The 18,564-nt window shown below is 54.5% G+C and overlaps 4 protein-coding genes across 5 annotated transcripts; 2 read left to right on the forward strand and 2 right to left on the reverse strand.

Annotated features, from left to right (window-relative positions):
* Positions 1-155: 155 nt before the first annotated feature.
* Positions 156-6,610, forward strand: Wdr6 (WD repeat domain 6). The gene is made up of 6 exons (XM_048423748.3): positions 156-380; positions 2,334-4,815; positions 4,925-5,014; positions 5,101-5,217; positions 5,309-5,427; positions 5,504-6,610. The coding sequence occupies exons 1-6, from the start codon at positions 281-283 to the stop codon at positions 5,965-5,967; spliced, it is 3,372 nt and encodes a 1,123-aa protein (XP_048279705.3). The 5' UTR covers positions 156-280; the 3' UTR covers positions 5,968-6,610.
* Dalrd3 (DALR anticodon binding domain containing 3) lies at positions 6,142-9,014 on the reverse strand. Its single transcript, XM_048423758.3, has 12 exons — positions 8,819-9,014; positions 8,446-8,741; positions 8,078-8,322; positions 7,922-8,001; positions 7,720-7,848; positions 7,407-7,480; positions 7,248-7,309; positions 7,055-7,137; positions 6,799-6,975; positions 6,621-6,731; positions 6,463-6,531; positions 6,142-6,367 (listed from the first exon to the last, which is right to left on the reverse strand). Exons 1-12 carry the CDS (start codon positions 8,981-8,983, stop codon positions 6,248-6,250), a joined length of 1,611 nt encoding a protein of 536 aa, XP_048279715.1. The 5' UTR covers positions 8,984-9,014; the 3' UTR covers positions 6,142-6,247.
* A 2,577-nt stretch (positions 9,015-11,591) lies between these two features.
* Ndufaf3 (NADH:ubiquinone oxidoreductase complex assembly factor 3) lies at positions 11,592-13,071 on the forward strand. The gene is made up of 5 exons (XM_048423762.3): positions 11,592-12,073; positions 12,158-12,353; positions 12,490-12,556; positions 12,633-12,733; positions 12,814-13,071. The coding sequence occupies exons 1-5, from the start codon at positions 11,865-11,867 to the stop codon at positions 12,928-12,930; spliced, it is 690 nt and encodes a 229-aa protein (XP_048279719.1). The 5' UTR covers positions 11,592-11,864; the 3' UTR covers positions 12,931-13,071.
* A 268-nt stretch (positions 13,072-13,339) lies between these two features.
* Impdh2 (inosine monophosphate dehydrogenase 2) lies at positions 13,340-18,471 on the reverse strand. 2 transcript variants are annotated; one of them, XM_085688855.2, is made up of 15 exons: positions 18,301-18,471; positions 17,861-17,909; positions 17,201-17,302; positions 17,030-17,104; positions 16,516-16,722; positions 15,967-16,054; positions 15,579-15,778; positions 15,408-15,498; positions 15,182-15,277; positions 14,890-14,961; positions 14,130-14,273; positions 13,900-14,044; positions 13,668-13,811; positions 13,503-13,586; positions 13,340-13,418 (listed from the first exon to the last, which is right to left on the reverse strand). In XM_085688855.2, exons 1-15 carry the CDS (start codon positions 18,396-18,398, stop codon positions 13,397-13,399), a joined length of 1,617 nt encoding a protein of 538 aa, XP_085544981.1. In that variant the 5' UTR covers positions 18,399-18,471; the 3' UTR covers positions 13,340-13,396. The 2 variants fall into 2 exon arrangements, with proteins under 2 accessions (XP_085544981.1, XP_048279714.1); XM_048423757.3 differs by lacking the exon at positions 14,890-14,961 and having other exon boundaries at positions 18,301-18,469.
* Between the last annotated feature and the right edge of the window lie 93 nt (positions 18,472-18,564).

Genomic DNA, 18,564 nt, shown 5'->3' on the forward strand with positions numbered 1-18,564 from the left:
CAGGCCGGCTAAGCTCCCGCGTGGGGGAGGGGAGGCCCACCGCGCTCCCCGCCGGCCTTACGGGAGGGGGGGCGGGGCGGCTCCCTGGCTGGACCAATCACGAGAGGCTTCGCGTGGGGCAGAACGTCGTCATTGGACGGCCGCGGCCGAGCGCAGGGGCTCTGCTACCTGTAGCTAAGGGCTCCGGAGCTCTGCACCGCGGCTCTTCAGCAGGCGGACGCTTCTCGCGAGAACGCAGCTTTCTTCTGGCTGTGGCCGCTGCGGCAGCTTGAGGAGCGACATGGAGGCTCTCAGAGACTTCGTCTGGCCACTGGCAACCTCGGAGCTCATACTCCTCCCGGTCACGGGTCTGGAGTGCGTTGGGGACCGGCTGCTGGCGGGTGAGACTTGATCGGCTCTCGTCGCGCTGGCGGGCGAAGAACTAGCCGGTCCCCTGGGGTGATCGCACCGGGACAAAGGGATGCCCGGGAGAGGAGGATGGGCAGTGGGCTGGCTACTGGCCGTGGGATAAGGCTGCTTCGGAGGACCTACCCGAGGAGGGCGGGGCTCGAGAGACAAAAGTCTGTCGTAGCCGTAGCAGCTCTTCATCAATTTCAGTGGAAAGGGTGGGCAGAGATGCGGGGAGGTGTGGGGGATGCAGTCATTCCGTGTTGGGGGAAGGGCGTGTGCACCCCTAAATGAACTCACATGATCAAAACGAGTGGGGAGGTAAAGAATGAGCGACCCCTCAGGGGGCGTGGCAGGAGTTTGGCCTCTGGGTAGGGTGAGGCTCCGCCCCCAAAGATGAGGGGCCTGAACAGGGTTTGGTCGCCAAAATTTGCGTTCCATACTAATCTGAGTAGCGCAGTACTGGGAGAGACCGGGACTGAGGGCCTTCCTGAGATGGTTGGAGCTCCGAGCCAACTGGGTCAGTAATCACATGCCCAGGGGTTGGTTGTAAAGGTCTAAGCCTCTAGGCACTGGTGACAGTGGTGGTAGGTTTTACATAGGTCCCTAGCACTGACTAGTGTGTCTTGGGTCAGCCATCATCAGCCCCAACAGGGTTGTGTGTATGCCCATGTGGTGAGGGTATAATCTAGAGTTGATAAGTGGGGGCTGGTGGTGCAAATGTTGGGTTGCTTCAGTGAGCTAAACTCTCTGGAGGTGGGGCCAGCAATCTCTTCTGGAAGTGAAATCTGCAGACTGAAGAAAGAGGAGATAGAGAACAATAGGAGAGGAGTAATGTTGAGCCCCTGGGTTGGGGCTGGGCACGGGCAGTGCCTGGCAATGCTTACTGGGATGAGCAACTAAAATGACTTGGGGAGGATGAGATGGTGGGAAACGGCTGCAGGGGACCAAAAGGAAGCTGAGAGTCCGATTCTGGAAGCATCTGTGGGTTCTATACACACGGGTATAGGGTGTAAGAGACTGCCCAGGAACTGTAAGTTTGTACAGAATAGGGAGACACTGCACAAGCCAGAAGGGGGCACTGGACAAGCCTCTGAGCATAAGTTAGGAACGTAGGTAATACAGAAGATGCTGTCTAGGTTTAACCCTGTCAGATCTTGGGGCTACAGACAGTTGTGAGCTGCCATGTAGGTGCTGGGAATTGAACCCGGGTCCCCTGGAAGAGTAGTCAGAGCCCTTACCAGTGATCTCTTACCAGCCATCTCTCCAGCCTCCTGTGCAGGGACTTGCTACCTTCCAAGGGCTCTTTGTTGTTGCTGTCTGGTGCTGGTTTAGGCTTTCTAAGACTCAGTCTCCTAGAAGGGTTCCCACTGTCCAGTGTGGGACCAGAACTCAAGCCTAGCTCCCTGTCCACAAAGCATGGGCTGTCTCTGCTCCCCAGCCATGCCCTGCCATTGCTTCTGAATCTGCACAGGGCTTCTGACTAAGGAGGGACGCTGGTTACAGGCCTAAAGGGTGGAAAGGTTGACACAGCCTTTTCCCTCAGGGAGGGTGCATGTAGAGACGGATGAAGCTGAGAGTTTGGGGACTAGAGCAGAAGGGGGTTGAATGATGGACACCAGGGGGCGTTCCTAGTGACTATACATTAAGGATAATTGATAACCAGACACAATGGCACAGTGCTATAATCCCAGGTTGGGAGGCTGAGGCAAGAGGATTTTGAATTTAAAGCCAACCTGGGCTGGGAGAACATCACCACAAAAACAAGTGACCCAGAGGCACATACATTTGCAATAGAAGCCTAGCTGAAGCTGAGGGCGGGACCTCCTAGGTTTACTAGGACTTTGTGTCCGATATGTTAAGTTACATGCTAAGCAGTGTTCTGCTCCCACCTTGTCACATAGCATTAGGTGACCAGCTCTCATGTGGTCTTTCCCTCTGTCTAGGTGAGGGGCCTGACTTACTGGTATACAACCTGGACTTTGGTGGGCATCTCCGGATGTTGAAGCGAGTGCAGAACCTGCTTGGCCACTATCTTATCCATGGGTTCCGAGTGCGACCAGAGCCCAAAGGAGACCTTGACTCTGAGGCCATGATAGCTGCATTTGGGAGTAAGGGACTCAGAATTGTGAAAGTTAGCTGGGGTCAAAGCCATCTTCGAGAGCTCTGGCGCTCTAGTCTGTGGAACATGTCCGACTGGATCTGGGATGCACGCTGGCTGGAGGGTAATGTAGCCCTGGCCTTGGGCCACAACTCAGTGGTGCTGTATGACCCAGTGACAGGGTGCATGCTGCAGGACGTCCCCTGCACAGACAGGTGCACCCTCTCCTCAGCCTGCCTGATTGGAGACACTTGGAAGGAACTGACCATAGTGGCGGGTGCGGTTTCCAATGAGCTCCTGGTCTGGTATCCAGCAACTGCATTAACAGATGACAAACCTGTGGCACCTGACCGGCGGGTCAGTGGACATGTGGGTGTCATCTTCAGCATGTCCTACCTGGAGAGCAAGGGCCTGCTGGCAACTGCTTCTGAAGATCGAAGTGTCCGTATCTGGAAGGTGGGCGACCTCCGGGTGCCTGGGGGTCGGGTGCAGAATATTGGTCACTGCTTTGGACATAGTGCCCGTGTGTGGCAGGTGAAGCTCTTAGAGAATTATCTTATTAGTGCAGGCGAGGACTGTGTCTGCTTGGTGTGGAGCCACGAAGGTGAGATCCTGCAAGCCTTTCGGGGCCACCAGGGCCGTGGAATCCGGGCCATTGCTACTCATGAGAGGCAAGCCTGGGTGATCACTGGGGGTGATGACTCAGGCATACGACTCTGGCACCTGGTAGGTCGTGGATACCCAGGCTTGGGTGTCTCAGCTCTGTCCTTCAAGTCCCCTAGCCGGCCAGGTGCCCTAAAGGCTGTGACTCTGGCTGGTTCTTGGCGAGTACTGGCAGTGACGGATGTAGGGGCCCTGTACCTCTACGACCTTGAGGTCAAATGCTGGGAGCAGCTGCTGGAGGACAACCGATTTCAGTCTTACTGCCTGCTGGAAGCAGCGCCTGGGCCTGAGGGCTTTGGACTCTGTGCCTTGGCCAATGGGGAGGGTCTTGTCAAGGTTGTCCCCATCAACACTCCCACTGCTGCTGTGGATCTGAACCTGTTCCACGGGAAGGTTCACAGCCTGAGCTGGGCCCTCCGTGGCTATGAGGAGCTGCTGCTGCTGGCGTCAGGCCCTGGTGGGGTAGTTGCTTGCTTGGAGATCTCAGCTGCACCCACTGGCAAGGCCATCTTTGTCAAGGAACGTTGCCGGTACCTGCTTCCCCCAAGCAAGCAGAGATGGCACACATGTAGTGCCTTCCTGCCCCCAGGTGACTTCCTGGTGTGTGGGGACCGCCGTGGCTCTGTGTTGCTATTCCCTGTCAGACCAAGTCTGTTCAAAAATCCTCGGGTTGGAATCAAGGCTATTACTGCAGCTGAGGCACCTGGAACTGGTAGTGGCAGCGGTGGGTCTGAGACTGTTGTAACAGGGTTAGGCCCGGTATCCACTCTCCGTTCTCTGCATGGGAAACAGGGTGTGACCTCAGTTACCTGCCACGGTGGCTATGTATACAGCACAGGCCGTGATGGCTCCTACTACCAGCTCTTTGTTCATGGCGGTCAGCTCCAGCCAGTCCTAAGGCAGAAATGCTGTCGAGGCATGAATTGGGTAGCTGGGCTTCTCATGGTGCCCGATGGAAGCATGGTCATCTTGGGTTTCCATGCTAATGAATTTGTAGTGTGGAGCCCCCGGTCCCATGAGAAGCTGCATATCGTCAACTGCGGTGGAGGGCACCGCTCCTGGGCCTTTTCTGATACCGAGTCAGCCATGGCCTTTGCCTACCTTAAGGATGGCGATGTCATGCTCTATCGGGCTCTAGGTGGCTGTACTCGGCCAAATATTATTCTCCGAGAGGGTCTGCACGGCCGTGAAATCACATGTGTAAGGCGTGTGGGCACTGTAACCCTGGGCCCTGAATTTGACATACCCAACTTGGAGCATCCTGACTACGTGGAGCCTGGCAGTGAGGGGCCTGGCTTTATTGACATCGTGATCACATGCAGCGAGGACACTACTGTCTGTGTCCTAGCGCTTCCCACAACTACAGGCTCAGCACATGCACTCACATCTGTGTGTAACCATATCTCTTCGGTGCGTGCTCTGGCAGTGTGGGGCATTGGCCATCCAGGTGGCCCCGGGGATTCTCGACCAGGTCTCACTGCTAATGTAGTGTCTGCAGGGGGTCGAGCCGAGATGCACTGCTTCAGCATCATGGTCACTCCTGACCCCAGCTCCCCAAGCCGCCTTGCCTGCCACGTCATGCACCTTTCGTCCCACCGGCTAGCTGAGTACTGGGACCGGCAGCGCAACCGGCATCGGATGGTCAAAGTGGACCCTGAGACCAGGTAATGTGCACGCCCTGTCATGGACATTGATCGAGATCATTGTAGGGAAGCTTTAGGCAGGTATCTCCTGGCTTGTAGGCTCCACCTGACAGCTGTGTTCTCCCTGCAGGTATATGTCTCTTGCTATTTGTGAGTTTGATTCCGATAAGCCTGGCCATGGCCCCCTTGTGGCTGCAGCCTGTAGTGATGGAGCAGTGAGGTAAGCACTTAGGGCCAGCGGTCATATGAGGAGACAAAGGGCATGAGCTCTCCAGGATGAGTTCTGAGATGCCTCCCCGCCCCCAGGCTTTTTCTCTTGCAGGACTCTGGGCGGATTCTGCATCTCCTTGCTGAGACTTTCCACCACAAGCGGTGTGTTCTCAAAGTCCATTCCTTCACGCATGAGGCACCTAACCAGCGGCGGTGAGAGAGGCGGTCCTGTCTAGATTGGGTAGGGGCTCCCGTTGTCTTCCCATCCCTTTCACTGATCTGGCTGCCCTCTCCTGGCTTCCAGGAGGCTGATCCTGTGCAGTGCAGCTACGGATGGCAGCCTGGCCTTCTGGGATCTCACCACTGCCATGGACCGCGGCTCCACTACCCTGGGGTCCCCAGCACATCCTGGGCTTCCCTACCGTAAGTAGTGTGACATCCTTCACCACCTCTCACACAAGATGAAAGCAGGACCCTAATAGCCACTCTCTTTCTCCAGAGCTGGGCACTCCCTGCTTGACCGTCCAGGCCCATAGCTGTGGTGTCAACAGCCTACACACCCTGCCTACACCTGAGGGCCACCATCTTGTGGCCAGTGGCAGTGAGGATGGGTCCCTCCATGTCTTCAAGCTTACTGTGAAGATGCCAGAGCTGGAAGAGGCTGATGGGGAGGCTGAGCTGGTGCCACAGCTGTGTGCCCTAGAGGAATATTCTGTCCCCTGTGCACATGCTGCCCATGTGACAGGCCTAAAGATCCTAAGTCCCAGCCTCATGGTCTCAGCCTCCATAGACCAACGGCTGACCTTCTGGCGTCTGGGGCATGGTGAGCCCACTTTCATGAATAGCACTGTGTACCATGTGCCAGATGTGGCTGACATGGACTGCTGGCCTGTGAGCCCTGAGTTTGGCCACCGCTGTGCTCTTGGGGGTCAGGGACTTGAGGTTTACAACTGGTATGACTGAGTTATCTCAGTGGTTGGAGCACTGAGCATAGGCCTGCCTGTAGACAGTGGAGCAGGGATCCGCTGTCTGCTCATGCTCAGTGAGCTTTGAGGAAGTGAGGCAGTACATAGGTCCTTGACTCGGAGTACTCCAGTATGGTGCCGCGTAGGCGGACCGAGAATATGCCTCACTGTCCACAATGGGATGAAACTATTTATTTTGGCTTTAAGTGTCCAACATTTGTGAGGTTTTGTCTTTTTCCCAGTTGGTGACTTTGTAAACATTCCCAGCTATTGGGCCCTTAGATGTGGCTCAGCGGAGGGAGGCCCAACATAGCCAAGCCTGTGTGGAACACCTCTCGTACTGCCCTCAGAAGCTGTAGGCGGGCGAACATCTGACCAAAGAGGTGTGGCCGAGGTTCCTGAAAGAAAAAAACCAGGCTCATCCTCTTGTTCCCCTCATCCTTACCCTGTGTCCCCTGCGTCGCCCACAGACGCCCTTCTGCTGTATGCTCACCCCTAGAATGTGTACTCGGTTGTAGTATGAGCTGAAATCCATGCTGAGCTGCACCAGGAACTTGCACACCTAGAGACAGAGGTTGAATCACTGAGATGTTGTCTTGTTCTTGTGTCACAACCCAGAATAAAGACTAGTGTGTAGTGTCTGTGCCTCACCGTCTCTGTGCGCACAGGGGTGTGGAGCCCTGGGGTGCTGGCCAGGCTCCCAGTCTGCCTCAGCAGGTCCAGGAAGGGAAGGACACTGTTGAAAAGCAGCAGCCACTCACCCTGTGGGAGACAAGGGTGCTAGGACCAAGCCCTCTGCTTGTGGCCATTTCTTAGGAGGGGCACTCACCTCATCATGGAGTAATGAGAAATCCAGGCTGCTCACGAGTGGAAAGGTGGGATACAGACCTCGCTCCACCCCGTGTTTGTAACCCTCGAAGAGCGTGGCGAGGCGGGCGCAGTTGTACATGACAAAAGTGCCACTCTTCGTGCCCTTCGTGGAGGTGGTGCTGTCGGCCAGCAGGAGCTAGGAGATGGATCCAGCTGTTGAGGGCATGGGCACCACACCGTCCCCAGGCTTAGTACTGTGACATACCCAGGCTTACTTGGTTCTGTGCAGCTGTGCTTAGCATCTCAAATTTGATGGTGGCCACAGAGAGGACATCAAAGGTCTTGGTCCAGGCTGAATCTGGGGGTGAGAGATACAGGCTGGTCAGTGTCTACAGACAAGAAACAAGGACTAGAGGTTTAAATGACCTGCTGGTACTTCAGGGCACAAGCAGGGTCTCCCAGGTATACCTTGTGCCAGGTCCCCACCATGCTTCAGTGCTGAGGCCTTACACACCTGAGCATATCTGAGCCTAGGAAAGAAATCCAGTGAGCAAAGTCCCATTGGAAGCCCTTCCCCACATCTCAGCTGCCCTTGGCTTTGGCTGGTTTGCCTGCCAACTCACTCACTTGTAGTACTCAGGGGCAGTCATCAGGGTGCCAGGTACACCAGCTACTCTCACTGGGCCACAGACCAGGTGCTTCTGTGAGAGAGCGAAAGGGCTCAGTCCAGGTGGCCCTCCCTTCCAGCCTCCGGGGAGCCTGCATCGGTTACTTCTCCCAGTCTGTAATCACCAGTCTCAGTACCTCCTCAAGCCTAGGCCCTCAAGACCCAGTCCACCTTCGTCAGCCCTCATGTCAGCCTTAACCCATGCTCCACAAGCCCTTTGGGTTTTCAAGGGCTTTCAGAAACCTTCAGGGTGGTTTACTTTTGAAAACCAACCTGTTTGAGAGGAGCCTGCTCATCCAACTTTTGCCAAAGCAGATCCAACTTTTGTTGCTGGACTGCCTCCTCACAGCTCACCACGTGCACAACCATGCAGTCATCCACACCAGCGTCTGGATCCCCATCCTGAGTAGAGAAAGAACAGTTATAAAGATGCAGAAAACCAGTTGAGGCAGAGGTCAAGAATGGAGCCACTAACCAAGCCTGGGTCGCCGCCCTCTGGCCAATGGCGCACAGCCTCCTGCAGCTCCGACAGCACAGAGAGCAGATCCTCAGTCACTACAGAAAACAAGAGAGGCGCTAAAGTGCTTGGCAGTGCAGAGGCCCCCCACCCCTGTTTTGGCCACTGTCCTACCCCAACAGTTGTCTATGCTGGTGTCATAGCCAGCTGAACGTCTCTTTTCTACAAGTTCCTTCAGACACAGTCGTCCTAGGACTCCAGGGGGCAGTGTCTCTTTAGAATTAAGTTTTGCTAACACACGGGTCCTCAGGGTTTCGGTTGAGACACACTTCGATGTAGTGGGCCAGTCCACCAGAAGTTTCTGCAGGAAAGTTGCCATGTGCGAATCCCGCACCGAGGGCACTGGACACACACATACCCTACAAATCAAGGGTGGCTGTCTCAGCCTGCGAACCAGGCCCAGATCACCATGACTTCCCACCTTCCGCGTCTGTCCCCAAAGGTTCAGTCTTTTGCCATTGCAGACTGGAGCACGCGCTTACCCATGAGCGCGTAGCGTCCGCGCTAGGTGATCGGCCACGAGCACAGCACGCAGCTGGCTCAGACGGAGTGTGTCCGGGTTGCAGCGCAATGCGGGGCAATGCAGAATAACCCGCGGGCCGGGCGAGGCAGGCTTGGCGGGAGTAGCATAGGAGGCCAGGGCACCGAGCACACGCTCGAAGACCGCGGGCCGCTGTAGCTGGAGCGATAAACCCGCGGGTGTTGACGCGCAGCGCAATACAGGGGCCACCCCTGGACCATGCAGGCCGGCGACCGCATGGAACACGCATTCTGGCACCTGCGGACAGATGGGCGTGTAAGTGGACCCTAATTGGCCTGGAACGGGCTGTAGATCCCTGACCCGCTCACACCCACCTGCCCATCCCTGAAGCGCGCCTGTAGCGCGCTTCGCGGCGCCAAGAAGTCGCGGACACGCAGGTGCCGGGCGTGCGTTTCTTTGAACCACACCGGGCTACCAGGCCCCACAGCTGCGTTAAGGGCCTCCAGTGTCTCCCCAACGCCAAGGCGCCCTGTCGCCATGGCGACCGGAAGAGTGCGCGGAACAGGAAGTAAATTAGCCGTAGAACTTCCGGGAGGTTCGCTTGACTGGGGCGGGGATCCGGCAGTGGACCCTCCAGAGTGAACCAGAGAGCTGGAGCGTGCCGAGTGAGCCTACATTCAACCCACCGCTTCCAGTGTTCCTCCGATGGTTCTTCCTGCATTCGTGAGCCCTACACCCAAAATCTCGGGGTCATTTTTGCGCCTACGGTTTTTTTCATCGTCATCCTTAATTATTAATTTGGTGGTGGGTCTTTTTCACCAGGTGATACACTTGGTCAAAGTTTCATATCTTTGTGCTTATGTGATGTTTCATTTTTTGCCCCATTTAAACAAGATTTAAATGTCAGACAAATGGTCATTGGAATAAGGCTGTATCATTAAAGACACTATTTATTTGGTTTTTCGAGACAGGGTTTCCCTGTGTAACAGCCTTGGCTGTCCTGGAACTAGCTTTGTAGATAGATAGACCAGGCTGGGCTTGAACTCACTGGGATCCACCTGCCTCTGTCTCCCGAGTGCTGGAATTAATGTTGTGCACTACCACTCCCATCTTCCATTAAATTTCCATTAAAGACACTTTACTGCCTACTTGAAAAGCAAAGGAAAAAAAAACTTGAATTCTTTCCGATCATTTGCATGCCTTTCCTCATTAGCGGTATCACCGGTGTGTCTTTATTCCCCATAAAAGAACAACCTGATAGAATTGCACATCTTGATCCTTGAGGAATTAAGTCATAATTTCCAGAATTACCAGCCTTTAATGTTTTTCCTTTAACCTGCTGTTACCGGCACCTTTGATTGTTCTTTAGATAACTGGTCAGTTTGAGACAATTAAACGTGATCATGAGAAGACCCAAGGAATTAGCATACTGTGGGAAAGCTTTCCTCTGTCCAGACGCTTTCATTTCAATGTAACTTAAGTCTCTCCCACTTCCCCCAGCAATGAATGAATCCAACTAGTGAACTTTGCTCCGGAGAAGAGTGAACTCTAGGGATAAGAAAAGTTTGGCAAGGCTCCTCTCTCGGGGCCAGGGCTCTGAGGCCCTGCTTGGGAGGTGCCGAAAGAGCACTGGGCGGACACGACATTCCCGATGGCTTCTTGGGTGCCCACTCAACGGGAGTGATCGTGTCATTCCAAAGCACTTTCCATGCTGTGGGTACAGCTGCTGGCCGGGCTGGGACCCACCGGCAGTTGGTGATTTAAGCTCTCTCCCTCCTTGAAGACGGTTGGGGTGGTTTTTCCCCAGGAAGTGAAGAGCTATCTTTAGCGAGCTGCGGGCTGGGCGGCCCTGTGGGACTCACCGCCATTGCAGCCCTACAGAGAGGACCCAGGACCTCCCGTTAGTGTTCTCCAGGGATTCCAGAGCGGGCCATCAGCCTGAGCACTTTTCGTCGTCTCTGCCTGCCACCATCAGCCTGAGGGTGCACCTGAGAGATGGAGATCAGAATGGCCCAGCAGTGTTTCTGAGGGTAGAGACCGCCTCATCTGGGCCAGGGCGCTGCTCAGGCAGGAGAGCAGGGAACGAAATCCAAGCGCAGCTGGAATGCTCTGGAGACAACAGCTGCTTTTGGGATTCCGTTGCCCGCTGTCCAGCCGTTGGAGGACGGCTCCTGCCCCCAGGTCACTCGCCCTGGGGCCAAACCGGAACCCGCCTATCCCTTTCCAGTGGGCAGACAAGTAGGTGTTGTAATCCAGTCTAGTGAGAATGAGGCGCTCACCTGGGCCCCAGAACAATAGGAGAAGGTGGGGGCCTCCCCCGGGACTAGGTCCCAATCCGGATTAGATCAGAAGGGAAGGATTAGCTCTGTGAGTCCCAAGCAGCCAGAGCCACTGGTACGGTGACGGGGCGGGCTTCGGAATTCGCCAAGAGGGAAGCGATCCCGTGGGACCCGAGAGGAAGTAAACCCACGCGTCCACTAGTGGGACACCCCAAGGCTCGGGGCTCTTTGTCCGGTGACGCTGCCAGCTCACGAAGTGCCTGGGGCCAAACCAGCCCACATAGCAGCGGCAGGACAGCCTCCCCAGAACCCATTGCAACCGGCCCTGCAAGAACCCCATAGCCAAGCCCCGATGGTGTCGAGCATCCCACCCGTCTAGTCCAGCGGATAGAAAACGCGACAAAGTCCTGAGGCCAAGACAGAACCGGTGCGCAGAGATGCCCAAGACGCGCGCCGCCAGCTTGCCCAGTAGGCCCTAGACTCGGCTCAGGACAGGGGGAGGGAGACTCGGTACGCGCAAGCAGAGCGCGCGAGGGCAGGGTGCTGCTCCGGGAGCTGTCTACTTGACGTCTGGTCCGGTTCGGCCCAGTCAGTCCCACCCGAACAGCTACTCCAGCACTGCCACGGCGTGCCCTTCCGCTGGCTCTAGCTGTCGGCAGACTTGGAGCCATTTTAAGGAGAAGCCATCTGGCCACACCCCCTCGCGCTCCCGGGAAGCCAATCCACGCCCGGCCACGCCTCTCCTGGAGCGCCGCGCCGCCGCCAACGGTCGCGCGGGTGACGGTTGGGGCGGGCAGCGATTCGAGCCTAGCTGGGGAAACCTTAGCCACCCGCCCCGCCCACGGAGCCCGAGTCTCCAAAGCCTGGGATTAGGGCCCCGGAGGCTGGCACCACACCCTGGCCAGGTGTTCATAGCAGGACCAGGTGCGCCGCTGCCCCGCCCCGGGCCCCAGGAGCCCCGGATAATGACTGAGAACCCGAGAAACAGGCCGCAGCTGTGGCCTAAACAATACCCCGAGGGCACCCGTGCCAGCAGGTGTCCCCCCCTCCTTAGGGACAGTCGGTGCGGGACTGCCTGGGGCGGGGTGGGCAACAGGTGTTGACACGAGAACCGCACGGGGGACGGAGTCTGCTGAGACAGATGTCGGTGCCCACCGCGCGGGCCAAGTTGCGCAGTACCCTCCGAGACGCAAGGGGCGCTGTGGCCGCGCTGAGCCTCACAGAGTTTCGATCCCATCCCTCCTGCGACCCGGTTACTACGCGCCGTGCAGCCATGGCCACGGCTCTTGCCCTTCGCTGCCTGTACAGAGCGCAGCCTGCGCGGCTCTGTCGCCTCGTCTATCCGCTGTGGTGAGCCCCCCTGCCCCGCCTCTGACCCCCGTCCCTCAGAGTGGTCCAGCCTAGCCACGAGCCGCTGACTTTAGCCCTCCGCAGGACGACCCCGCGACGTGGCCACCGACTCTCTCCGGCGGATGATGAGCTGTACCAGCGGACGCGCATCTCGCTGCTGCAAAACGAGTTTCCTCAGGCCGTGTACATTGACAGCTACAACAGCAGAGGTTTCATGATCAACGGAAACCGCGTGTTTGGCCCCTGCGCGTTGCTCCCACAGACGGTGGTCCAGTGGAATGTGAGCCCCCTCCTGCAGTGGAATTGAAGCCTAGAGCCAGAAGCCGTTCCTCCTAGAAAATTTAACTTTATTTAGTATCGCTGTGGGTAAAGGCTGTGTCGACTTGACATGCTGAATGGCCTCTTCTCCCATACAGGTGGGGTGCCATCAGGATATCACTGAAGAGAGCTTCTCCCTTTTCTGGATGCTGGAGCCTAAAATAGGTATGGGTGTAGGTAGGGCTGTGTCCTAAGAGGCCTACTTCAGACCCTCAACACATGGTTGTCTCCCCTTTCTTAGAGATTGTTGTGGTGGGCACTGGAAACAAGACTGAGCGGCTGCACCCCCAAGTACTACAGGCCATGAGGCAGCGCGGCATCGCTGTGGAGGTGCAGGATACGGTAGGTCTTGAGACGTGGAAATCCAGCCTAGCTCAGGCCTACTTATCACTGACATACTAATTCTGATGTTTTCATTGCAGCCTAATGCTTGTGCCACTTTCAACTTCCTGTGTCATGAAGGCCGAGTGACAGGAGCTGCCCTCATTCCCCCTCCTGGAGAGACTATACTCCCCTCTTTGGGTCAAGCTGCAGAATGAAACCTCAGAAGAGTCAAGGAGGGCACTGGCACTTTGCAGAGTGCAGGGACGCCCAGTGCCTTCCCAACCCTTTGCCTTTGGGCACTTTCCACACTGTCATGCATACCAAGAATAACAACTTATACTTCTACATACAAATAAGTCGTGTTGCTGGGTATGTCTGCTGACTGGGGGTTTGGAAATGTAAGGGTTAATTGTCTTCAGACAATGTAGGATTCTGTGTCCTCCCCCTCCCTCCGGGGGTTCCCTACTTGCAGATTCAAGGAGACCACAATAGCTTTCCTGACTTTTGAGCTAGAACTAACTAGTTTTCACATAGTACATTTATTTCATAAACCCAATGTTCTGCCACACAACATCTGTGATGGTGGCTGTAAAGTTCCATGTGCCTATTGAACTCAAAGATTAATTGTCACTTTTTTCCCAAAACTTTTATTGAAAAATTCAAGGCATATACTGGATCTCTTCAGAAAAGCCGCTTCTCATACCTGTAGGCAGAGACCACCTGTGAGCAGAGCAGGAAGGAGGGTCTAAGGCTGGCAGAAACGCCCACCCAAGCATAGGGCACTTACGAATGAAGGCTGTGGACACCACCTTCCACCTGAGCTGAAGATGTTCTCTTCTCAAACTTCAGCTCCCCAGAGTACATCATGGCTCTGTGGAGAGGCAGGGATTAGATGCAGACAGTAGCTGCCTGTACCACTCCCTCTAGTCAAGCCCCAGCTACCCATGCTCACCGGACTTGGGTTAACCGCCTGGCACCAATGTCCTGACAGGAATGCTGGATGCCAGCAATCAAGTAAGGGACGAACTTGTGGATAGACCCTTTGTCCTGCACAGCTCCTGAAACTCCTTGGGCCACTTTGATTTTGTCAGCTTCACTGTTGGAACAGGCAAAGAAACGGGCAACGTTGCCACAGGGATGAAACAAAATGCAGGGTTTGCTGGGGTGTCTTTTTCCTGTCCTACCTGAAATATCGGTTCTGGCTGCTGAGATGCTTGTCCATGGCATCAAGGGAACCCATACCACGGTACTTCTTCAGCCGTATCCCATCTGAGAAGAAGTATTCACCAGGGGCCTCGGTGGTAGCAGCCAAGAGGGAGCCCATCATGACTGGGAACAAATAAGCAAGCTAGGGAAGAATCTGATCAGTACAGAAGAGGGGATACCACCCAGCCCGAAGGTGATTAAGCCTCACCTGTAGAAGCCCCAAGAGCCAAAGCTTTGGCAATATGACCCACATTTTGGATCCCTCCATCAGCAATAACAGGAACACCAAAGCGCCGAGCATACTCAGAAACCTTGTAGACAGCTGTTGCTTGGGGCCGCCCACAGGCCAACACTGTTGAGAGATGGAGGAACAGAATGTGTGATGCTCGGGTGGTATACACTCTCAGGACCCGGAGCTCCGAAAGACGCCTATACCAGGTCAATAGCTGACAGAGATGTGTGTGGAATGGTTGCTACTCATCTGCTTTCAATAGGCTGGCTTTGCCTCTCTGCGTGTGCGCACAAGTGAGTAGGGCTCAGGGCCCAGTGCAGCCTCAGGCACATGCAGATTATAGCAGCCGGGAAGCCCCGCCCAGCTGGTATCAGATAGGGAGAGTAACCGTGCAGTTAGTATCCAGAGGCACAAAGTCAGGTCTAGCCCTTCCTGCACAGTGGGCAGCTCAGGCAAGATGAGGGCAGTGGTAAAGTAGAACAGAGCAGGCTCAAGGCTGGAGCCATGCCTACTGCAGAAAATGTGGGCAGAGCAGGGCCTGCCTCGGGAAGGAGGTCCTGCTCTATGAGTGCCCTAGGAAGGAGCTGTGATCTCAAGCAGCCCCCAAACCATGGTCTGTACATCTGTTTGCCCTGCCCCCCAACAGCACCACAAACCCTGGGAGCTACAGCTACAGTCAACCAAGCAGTCGGGCAGTGGGCAGCTGGGCCGGGCCAGTGCGCCGGGCCGGACTTACTATAGCAGCCCTTGACAGTGGAAGGGCATTTGGGGCTGTGGGACTTTATGTCTGGTGGGATCTTGGGAGCCGCTAAATAAAACAAACAGACCAGAGTTTAGAGAGGGCACAGAGCAGGAGCAAGGAGGCCAGGCTAGGCAAGGAGTGGCAGGTGAGGGATGACAAGAACTTGTCTTGCTTCCAGCCATGTCACCCATCCAAGAGGCCCGTGTGGCCTTAGAGTTGCCCATGTTGGAGGACTCAAGTGTAGTTCCCCTAAGAGCCATTGGCCCCAATCAAAGCATAATTTTACCTTCCTGGGTAATGCAGATGGAACCACATCCCATGCCAACTCGTAGAGCATCCACACCAGCGTCTATGAGGTTCTTGGCTTGAGCAGCAGTGACTACTACAGGGAAATAGAAGGATGATGAGGTCCAGGTGGGAAGGGAGCGCCAAAAAAACAAAAACAAAAAAACAAAAACAAAACAAGACAAAAAAAACAAACCACCTTACCCACCAGGGCCATATTCTCTTACCATTGCCTCCAATGACTTGGAGATTGGGGTATTTCTCCTTGATGTATTTGATCATATTGATTTGGAAAATAGAATTTCCCTGGGAAGAATCCTAGGAGAAGAAGAAGTTCTAGCTACACCATGATATGGCAATCGTCCCTACAGGCCCACCCTACTTCTGTTGTAGCTTACCAAAACCACGACGTCCACACCAGCGAGGGCCAGTAAGTCCAGCCTATACTTGTCATCCTCATGAGTGCCAATGGCCGCCCCACATAGAAGCTGCTTTTTGGCATCTTTGGAAGCAAGTGGGTAATCACGGTTCTTCTTCAGGTCTGTCCGGGCAATGATGGCTACCAGCTCATCATTTTCATTCACAATGGGCAATTTTCCTGAAGACAAGACAGGACCCTGATTATTTCTGTGCCCCTTCCCATTTTCAGGACTGCCCCCCACGACAGGATTCCTCTCTGTAGCTTTGGAGTCTTGCTCTGTAGACCAGGCTGGTCACACATAACTGCCTCTGCCTCCTGAGTGCTGGGACTAAAGACTTGAGCCACCACCACCCTGCAGGACTCACCCTTTTTACTGCGCTGCAGGATTTCATTTGCCTCCTTCAGAGTGATGCCTGCAGGAGCTACCACCAAATCTTCCCTCTTTGTCATGATCTAGATGAGTCATGAGGATGGACAGTCAGACTGGGACCCTCCCTTTCCCTCAGACCATACAATCAAAGGACCACCATGATTGCATCCTGCCCCTCCTACTACTGATGGGCACTCAGTAGTCATGACACCATTGAAATTAGTGTTGCTTGAGTAAGAACACAACACATGAGTAGCCTCTCATGGAGAAGGAAAAACCACACAAGAACAAAGAAAACCAGAAAGATACTCAAGAACTAGCTTTTTTAATGGGATAAAAAGCATGAATGCTAACAGACACTTTGTCACCAGAGTCTCCACAGGGAGAGGGGATGTAGAAACCTCACGAAGAAGTTAGAAAGCATGGCCAGGTGTTTTTTTGTGGTCAGAAAATGAGGCCATCAGTAATTCACACAGGCAAAAGAAACTGCCTTCCTTTAGCCTGGGTTGTTAAACCTTGGTTGTTTTATGCTAATGGCACCCACCTCTTCCAAGAAACGATCATGCTCTTCCTCCTTGAGAAAATCGATATCCCTTGAAGAAATGATGCCCACCAATCGACTCCCCATCCGGCCTGTATCCGTGATGGGGATACCACAGAAGCCATGCCTGGCTTTGGCCTCAAAAACATCCCGTACGCGATCCTTGGGGCTAAGGACCACAGGATCAGTGATGAATCCCTGTTCATATTTCTGGAAGAGATGGTGAAGTCATTTCACCTTTGAAATCACTTTCATCAGCCTCCTGATGTAAACCATAAGGTCCATGCCTAACTGTCCTTTATGGCAATACCACAGAACCAAATCAACTCCTCTAATAAGGATATGGAGTGCACTAGCTCAAGAAATGGGGTCTTCGGTCTTTTCCCTCAGTAACTGAACCCCACAGTTGGAAGAAAGGACCCTCAGTTGGCAGAACAAACCCTCCACTCCCACCCCACTCCACTCCACCTCTGTGTAATTCCCAGGAGATCCTGGCCACAATCCTTGCCCTTCTGACCTTCACTTTCCTGACTTCATTGGCCTGGAATTCGGGTGTACAGTTGTGGTGGATGAAACCAATGCCTCCTGTAAGCTACAAAATGAACACACAAGTAGGCGATGAATAAGAGGCACAGGATTTGGCAGAGATGGCACCCTGCCTTGCCCTCCCATGACCCTCCAGGCTCACCGCCATTGCGATTGCCATTCCAGCCTCTGTGACAGTGTCCATAGGTGAGGAAACCAATGGGGTCTTCAGTGTGATCGTCTTAGTCAGAGCGGAGGTCAAATCCTGAGGAGATAAAGAACCACTAGAGATAAACACTGTTTATTCCTCAGGGTCCATAAAATGGCCCTGGCAACCTGCGTGCTCACTCAAAAGACCATTCCCATTTCCATTCCCATTTATTCTACCTTACTCCCCAAAGCCCATTCTGGTGTAGCTCACATTAGCAAACCACATCACCACCTGGGTGTGATGATGCCTTTAATCCCAGCACTCGGGAGGCAGAGGCAGGCGGATCTTTGAGTTTGAGGCCAACCTGAACTACAAAGAGTTCTAAGACAGCCAGAGATACACAGAGAAACCCTATTTTGAAAACACCCAAACAAAACAAAAAAATAAACAACCAATCAACCAACTGCACCATCCTCCCTGATGTTCACAACCCAATTCCTAGAAAAGGCATAGTGGAACATGCTTACTGTAATCTCAGCATTCCCTCAGAACTAGTCGACACTAGTTCGGGGTCAGCCTGGTTAACCTACGTAGTTTCAGATCAGCCAAAGTTATATAGGGAGATGATCTCAAAAACAAAATAGAAAAGTCCCAGCCCATTATTTTACTCACCACTTCATCCGCAGTGAAGTCGATATACCCAGGAAGAATGAGAAAATCGCTGTAGAGGGAATTAGGCAGGACTCTCAGGCTACACCAAGAGAATCCAACTCTATCCCATAAAGCTCTGAGCTGGGAGCTCTATCGACCCCGTGTGCCACAGGCAAGATGGCACTGGGTGGATTATGGACAGGGAATTTTCTGTCACTGAGCTAGCTAGCTGTCATTAGTGCTCCTGCATACTGACAATTCCATGTGTCCAGAGAACAGAGTCTCGATACTTAAGTCCTAAGTACTGTAGAAACGACCCTTTCCACCCCAGTACTGTCAAAGTTATTCACCGGAGATTGGTAATTCCCAGAACCTGTTCCCCATGTCCGCTCCCAGGAGACCTTCAACGAAACCCCCATCCGGCCCCTCGCCTCGCCCATGTGGGTGCCCTAGCCCCGCACTTGTAGGTGAGGCCATCCCCGCAGTTGAAGAGCTGCTGCGCGGTGAGTCCGTCGTCTGGCACATAAGACGTGCCTCCGCTAATCAGGTAGTCCGCCATAAGAAGCGAGGGACACCAACGTGCACCTCCGAGGACCGCGCCGCAGAGGCCTCCACGGTCTGCTCCGCGCCAATATAAACCAGACGATTTCGTCATTACGCCGCGTGCGACGCGGACGCCAGAGCGTAGGGCGTGCGTACTGATGCCACGCCCAGAAAGGAGGCGG

The sequence above is a fragment of the Myodes glareolus genome, chromosome 4 (genome assembly GCF_982192425.1).
Source record: "Myodes glareolus chromosome 4, mMyoGla1.1, whole genome shotgun sequence".
NCBI classification, from domain to species: Eukaryota; Metazoa; Chordata; class Mammalia; order Rodentia; family Cricetidae; genus Myodes; species Myodes glareolus.

What these genes read in the sequence shown, in the direction of transcription:
- Ndufaf3 (XM_048423762.3), top strand. Translation starts at nt 11,865, where the DNA reads ATGTCGGTGCCCACCGCGCGGGCCAAGTTGCGCAGTACCCTCCGAGAC. An exon ending in GATGCTGGAGCCTAAAATAG is followed by an intron (nt 12,557 to 12,632) that starts GTATGGGTGTAG and finishes CCCCTTTCTTAG; the next exon opens with AGATTGTTGTGGTGGGCACT. An exon ending in CTGTGGAGGTGCAGGATACG is followed by an intron (nt 12,734 to 12,813) that starts GTAGGTCTTGAG and finishes TTTTCATTGCAG; the next exon opens with CCTAATGCTTGTGCCACTTT.
- Dalrd3 (XM_048423758.3), bottom strand. Translation starts at nt 8,983, where the DNA reads ATGGCGACAGGGCGCCTTGGCGTTGGGGAGACACTGGAGGCCCTTAAC. An exon ending in CGCGCTTCAGGGATGGGCAG is followed by an intron (nt 8,742 to 8,818) that starts GTGGGTGTGAGC and finishes ATCTGTCCGCAG; the next exon opens with GTGCCAGAATGCGTGTTCCA. An exon ending in ACCGAGTACACATTCTAGGG is followed by an intron (nt 6,368 to 6,462) that starts GTGAGCATACAG and finishes TTTTTCTTTCAG; the next exon opens with GAACCTCGGCCACACCTCTT.
- Impdh2 (XM_085688855.2), bottom strand. Translation starts at nt 18,398, where the DNA reads ATGGCGGACTACCTGATTAGCGGAGGCACGTCTTATGTGCCAGACGAC. An exon ending in ACTTCACTGCGGATGAAGTG is followed by an intron (nt 17,303 to 17,860) that starts GTGAGTAAAATA and finishes TTATCTCCTCAG; the next exon opens with GATTTGACCTCCGCTCTGAC. An exon ending in ATGAAGTCAGGAAAGTGAAG is followed by an intron (nt 16,723 to 17,029) that starts GTCAGAAGGGCA and finishes CATCTCTTCCAG; the next exon opens with AAATATGAACAGGGATTCAT.
- Wdr6 (XM_048423748.3), top strand. Translation starts at nt 281, where the DNA reads ATGGAGGCTCTCAGAGACTTCGTCTGGCCACTGGCAACCTCGGAGCTC. An exon ending in TGTAGTGATGGAGCAGTGAG is followed by an intron (nt 5,015 to 5,100) that starts GTAAGCACTTAG and finishes CCCCGCCCCCAG; the next exon opens with GCTTTTTCTCTTGCAGGACT. An exon ending in GAGGCACCTAACCAGCGGCG is followed by an intron (nt 5,218 to 5,308) that starts GTGAGAGAGGCG and finishes CCTGGCTTCCAG; the next exon opens with GAGGCTGATCCTGTGCAGTG.